The sequence below is a fragment of the Populus alba genome, chromosome 10, assembly GCF_005239225.2.
Source record: "Populus alba chromosome 10, ASM523922v2, whole genome shotgun sequence".
NCBI classification, from domain to species: domain Eukaryota; kingdom Viridiplantae; phylum Streptophyta; class Magnoliopsida; order Malpighiales; family Salicaceae; genus Populus; species Populus alba.
In genome coordinates, this window is record NC_133293.1 from 1,251,058 (window position 1) to 1,256,938 (window position 5,881).

Here is a 5,881-nt window from a genome sequence, read left to right on the forward strand (position 1 = left end):
AAAAAACTTGTGATAATTAATGATAACCCTAGAATTGAAGATTTTAGTGATTTTTTAATATTTTTTCTTGCATTTAAATAAGACTGTGCCTTTTAAAATTTCAAAAATCAATTGGGGTTTAAATTTTTCTAATTCAACTTTAGAAAATATGATGAATTTTTATTTAAGTGTAAAAACAAAATTAAAAATCAACAAGGTCTCTCTTTATGTATGGACATTTTGATTATTTTTTTTAATCATATTTGGTAATTTAAAAAAAGAGAAATATTTGCAGAATTTTATTTTTAATTCCTTTTTTTTAAAATAGTAATTAGTGACAAAACCCTTAATTTTGGTAGTAATAATTAGTAATTAATAACTAATAATTAGGGTTTGCTATTCCCAACGGCTAATTACCCACTTTGAGCCCAAGGCCCAAAAACCCACCTCTTTCTTTTAGCTCGCCCCCCTCCTCTCACAAGTATGAAGTCACAACGATATTCTTGCTAAAGCAATTAAATGATCCCTCCTCTCCTATAAAGCAAACCCACAATTAAAAGTCCTCCGCTTCAGAGCTACCACACAGCAAAAATGTCAAACAAGTCCCCAATTTTTCCCATGCCAGAACCTCAAAACTTCAGCGACTATGGCTTTGACCCACAAATTGATTACTTTCAGGTTTGTTTCAATCTTTATGATCAGTCCTTTATAAATACTCTTAATTATTTGATGTTTTGAAGTGACCCCATTTTCTTTTTAATTTCCATATAAATAAGTTGTCGGAGGAAGCAAGAAATCGCAAGAGAAAGACTACAACAGCAAGGTTTCCCGTTGACTCCATACACTTGAAGCTCCGAAAGCCCATTTCAAATGAAGAGTCTGCAAGTAGAAAGGTCCACAAAGCCAACAAGAAGAAGAAGAAATGGTGGAGAAATGCAATGTTGTTCTTTAAGTGGAAGTGTATCCACAGTAATCACAAAGATTATTATCTTGATCGTGAAGAAGATGTGCTCGAAGCAAGGGCTAGAGCTTTCAGTGCTTCAATCTCTGCAGGATCTGTTTATTTAATTGATAGTTTAAGTGGGTCAAGTACTCCTTCCAGGTCCACTAGCAGACCGTCCTCAGGGCCTCTAGCTGGAACCTTGACTCCTGCAAGAAAAGGTGACATGGAGATACCTTATTTGAGCCTGAGGGAGCTTAACATGGAGCAGCAACAGCAGAGGAGTTCTACTTCTGCTAAGCCAATATATTTGGTCACTTAAAATAAAAAACTTCCTCTAGTATTGTATTATCGGGTCTGTTTAGTGACTAATTACTTGTTGGGTCTTTTAGTTTTATATTCTTGCTGCATCTTTTCAGCTAGTGCAAACTGCAAAGGTGTTTGATCTCTTTTCTTTTTCATGAGTGTTTGTTGCTCCCCTCCCTTTATTGATTTCTGCAACTAATGGAGAAACCCAGTTGTTTGACTATTAAAAGCCTGTTTTGTTTAAAGCTTCTCAGCTACCTTTTGCTTTAAAAGCAGGTTGAAAAGCTTAAACAAAACGGAAACGGGCACTACGGCCGGCATGGCTTGGTAACAAAACGTGCTTCAAGTCATCGTTTCCCTTTGGAGTATTTACTTTCCCTTCTGAATTGTTGACACTTGCACTTTTTTTGAGTAAACTATTTGTGTAACGGTATTTCTGATCCAGAGGCTTAGCACGGAGCTGAGACTCTCTATCTCGTGATTAAATGTATGTTGAATAGTGTAATAATAGTTGTTTTTTAAATAATTTTTTATATTAAAATATATGTAAATAATATTTTTTTTATTTTAAAAAATTATTTTTGATACCAGCATATCAAAAGTCAAAACTTCTAAATTATATAAATTGTATTAAATTTTTAAATTGTTTTTAAAAAAAATTTGAATTTATAGTACCTAAGTGCTTATTCATTGACAGCTGCCATCTTGTGAATGATGCTGAGAGACCTCAGTGATGGATCTTGACGCTTTGCATTATCTTGTGAGCGGTACACTACCCCATTTCACGGGGAAGATTGAAAAAGAGAAAAAAAAAAAAAAAAAAGATTGCTGGGTCTTTTAGAACCAATGGCGCAAGCTCATGTTTGCTTGCGGTGGACGGAGATTCAGCTGGAGTAGTCAAAGTCCTATGTACCTGTTGAGTGTAGGGACCTAGAGCGCGCGCCCCCCCCCCCCCCCCCCATGGCGCAAGCTCATGTTTGCTTGCGGTGGACGGAGATTCAGCTGGAGTAGTCAACGTCCTATGTACCTGTTGAGTGTAGGGACCTACGTCCTATGTACCTGTTGAGTGTAGGGACCTAAAGCCCCCCCCAATCATGTGGATAAGAGGGCTGATAAAACGGCTAGTATTAAATCCTGAGCCACATTTTCTAGTTTCAACAACCAAAAAGATACTAAGAAAAATCCCATAACACAAGCTGTCATGTAACCAATTCAACCAAATAATTTAAGCGGTTAGGTAAGGTATTAAAATGTTTTATATTATTTTCTAACATACCTTCTCAAGTAAAAACTCTTTGGATTTGAAGCTTACATAAATCTATATTACTTTATGCTTAATTTTTATCAAATAAATAGGGTTGATGAGATTCAAACTCATGATTATTTGGTCATTAAGGCTCTGATACCATGTCATAGAACCAATTCAACTCAATAACTTAAGTTGTTAGGTAAGATCTCATGATATGATTTATATTATTCTCTAACACAATCCACAGTTGTCATACCTAGCATGGAGAATATATCGAGTGAACTTGTGGTGAGGCAAACTTGAGTAAATTATTTTTATAAAAATAATATATATGTTTTTAATTTTTTTTAGAGTTGATTTTATAAGGTTTGGATTGGTTTCGAGGGGTTAATAATTAAGACACAAATAAACAAGTAATGTAACTTTAAGGGATTAATCTGGTGATAAAGAAGATTTGAATCCTTATTTATTTTCTTAAGTTTAAATCTTAGAATTAATATGGAAAGGGAAATGGAGATCGGAGATCCAAGTTGACAGAGAAAGGTAAGGGGGCTGTGACTTGTGATTGGTGAAGTGTCGGCATCATCACATCGCGAAGAACACATGCACAAAGGTCCAAAACAAGAAGCGGCGGCGAAATCCTCCATGTGCTTCCCCTCCTCCTCTCTTCTCCTCCCCATTGTTCTCTTTGACCTTGTCCTTTTACCTCAGCAACGTGCCTTTGTCAGTTGGAATTTGGGATGAGCCATTTATTAAGGTCAATATGTTTTTGTTTTTGGAGTTGCGTTTTTATATGGATTTTAATGAGCATTTTATCTTAAATTTTAATTAAAAAAAACTATCTTTTTTTATATATATTTTTTAAATCATAATCACAAAAACTACTTCAATATCAAACACATATCAGCCTGTTTTACAAGGACACATGTTTTAAACCACCTGTATCATTAAAAAAAAAAAAACAATTTCTTATTAGATTTTAAAATTTATTCTTTGACGAAAATATTACTCATAACTTATAATCCAAATATTTCTTTTTAACCTTTTTGGATTTGAATTAGAATGTTGATATTGAAATTATAGATGGCAATCCGTTTTGCTCCTTGAAGTCCAGATTAAACTCTTTTTTATCTCCTTTTAATTGTATAAATTAATTATTATTTTTGAAGCCTACAGATTGTAGCACATAATATTTGTCATTTTCATTTTTGAACCTTATTAGTTAATATTCTATTTTGTCTATTTCTAAAAGATATTAAAAAAAAATTACGTTATCAATAGCATAAGAAATGCTTAATTTTAGAGATTTTTTTTTTTGGAATTTTTGTCCTGGACTGTTAGTGTTATTTCTAAATTGGTCAATCAAATTTTGAACTATCATTTATTTTATATCAATTTAGTTCCGCAGTTGGGTGAATATTGAAACTTTGAATGGTGACTAATTTTTTTTTAAAGAATAAAAAATCACTTGTTTTGTGTTTTTTAAGATGAAAATTCTTGTAGGTGCTAATAAAAATCAAAATTCACTTTGGAAAATAAATTTGCAATCTTTCCAAAGTAAAACGTTTTTATTTTTATTTTTGTTATTACCTATTTTTTACCTCACAAAAAATTAAGAAAAGAAAAAAATAGAAAAAAAAATCCAAAATATAAGAGAACATATATATGAAGAAAACCTAGAGGATTGCCCAAGATTGGAGGTGGAGGACCAAGATGACAAGTGAAAATGTTGGAGGACCAAACATGTAAAATTGACAATATTAATAACCCAATTCTGATTGACAAAAGACCCCATTGGTGAAAATCTTTTTATTTAGGGCAAATAAATACAAATTTGGATAGATAATGACTCAATGAGAATTTTGGAAGGCTTAATTAATTTTATTGAGGACTTAATTATAAGAAAAATTAATTTTTGAAGTCAATTTAGGTTTTTACTTGGAAGAAATTAAAGTCTGAAGGTCAATTTACAATTTCAAATAATTAATTTGGTCAAATTAAGAGCTTAACTATATAAATATTGAAGTTTAATAGACAACTAAGGATTTTCTTGAAGAAATAAAAAATCAAGGACTAAACTAAAAAGGACGCATGAATGCATGGGTTGAAAATTGATCATATTAGGGGCCAAATTGAAAAAATTAGAAGTTTATTGATCAATTAAAGATCAAAATATATAATTTTATAATCAAGGACAAAAGTGTAATAAGCGGTCAACTTTGGGGATGCCAATTAAGTTTAACACATAATTTTGAAACTCGACTTGGTCTAATGACCGGGTCAAGGGTCAGATGGGTTGACTCTAGTCAACCCGAGTCAACTCAAAAAAAATTATCATACTTTAAAGTTAAGTTTTCAAGTGAGGTAGGGATATTATTATTATTATTATTTTTTTTTTTGATTTCATGGATAGTAAAAAGACACGTTGCATAGAAGAGTCTCAACTTATAAATAAAGATTTTTTCTTCTAACAATCAATATAAAAAGGCAGCTTCTGGAAGAATTGAATGGGACAAGCTAGCTTTTGTCTTTCCTTGATTCAAGTCGTTGTAAGCAGCTGGTGTTGAAGCTGAATATATATTGCATACTTGAAGCTTTTGATCATATATGAGAAGTTTCTGCTAGAGAATTTTGGAGAATATTTGAAAATTTTTGCAAGATTTTTGTTGAGATATTAAAGTACATATTGAAGATATCTAGTTGTTGAAGGAGGGTTGTCCTCTTGTTTTGGTAAGTTAACTGCTTGCCAGTCATTAAAAATGAAGAAGAGACTATCCCTTCTACACCTCTTTTTGTATTTTCTCTTATGTTTCGAGATGATGTCTTTTCTGTTTTGACCACACAGCTGCTTGAATTTACAAAGAATAGAAAAAAAAGGAAGCCGGGTTTACCCAAGTCGACCGGGTTTCGCCAAGCCAACTCTCTGACTTAGACCCGGATCGGTCCCAGGCCCGGGTTGGCCGGGTTCCAAGTTGACCCACCGGGCTGATCCGGGTTTCAAAACTATGGTTTAACAGAGGTAGGATTTTATGGAATTAAAAGTTTTTTAGACAGTTATAGATGCAATTATAAGCAATTAGAAGAAAATAGACTAAATTGTAATTTACCAAAATTCTAAATTAAAAACCCTAATTTTTAGGGTTTAGTTTAGACAACGCATCATTTAGCCACTATGTATTCTAAATTAATTTTTTTGCAATCAAATCCTCCATAAATTCTATGAAACCTTGGATAAAATTTAATTGAGTCCATAAACATTTTATTTTGAACTTTTCTTTCTCAACTTGAATTTTCTTTGTCAATAGGGCTCTTATCAGTAAAAAAAAAATAAAATATAACGTCAAATTTTAATTCTTGTATTTCTGAACCTCCTCAACTAATTCCTAGCCATTTTATGGGTGTTCCAG

The 5,881-nt window shown here is 32.4% G+C and overlaps 1 protein-coding gene across 1 annotated transcript; it reads left to right on the plus strand.

Moving 5' to 3' along the window:
• The first annotated feature begins 454 nt into the window (after positions 1 to 454).
• On the plus strand, positions 455 to 1,406 carry LOC118038242 (uncharacterized). The gene is made up of 2 exons (XM_035044556.2): positions 455 to 657; positions 756 to 1,406. The coding sequence occupies exons 1-2, from the start codon at positions 571 to 573 to the stop codon at positions 1,239 to 1,241; spliced, it is 573 nt and encodes a 190-aa protein (XP_034900447.1). The 5' UTR covers positions 455 to 570; the 3' UTR covers positions 1,242 to 1,406.
• The last annotated feature ends 4,475 nt before the right edge of the window (positions 1,407 to 5,881 follow it).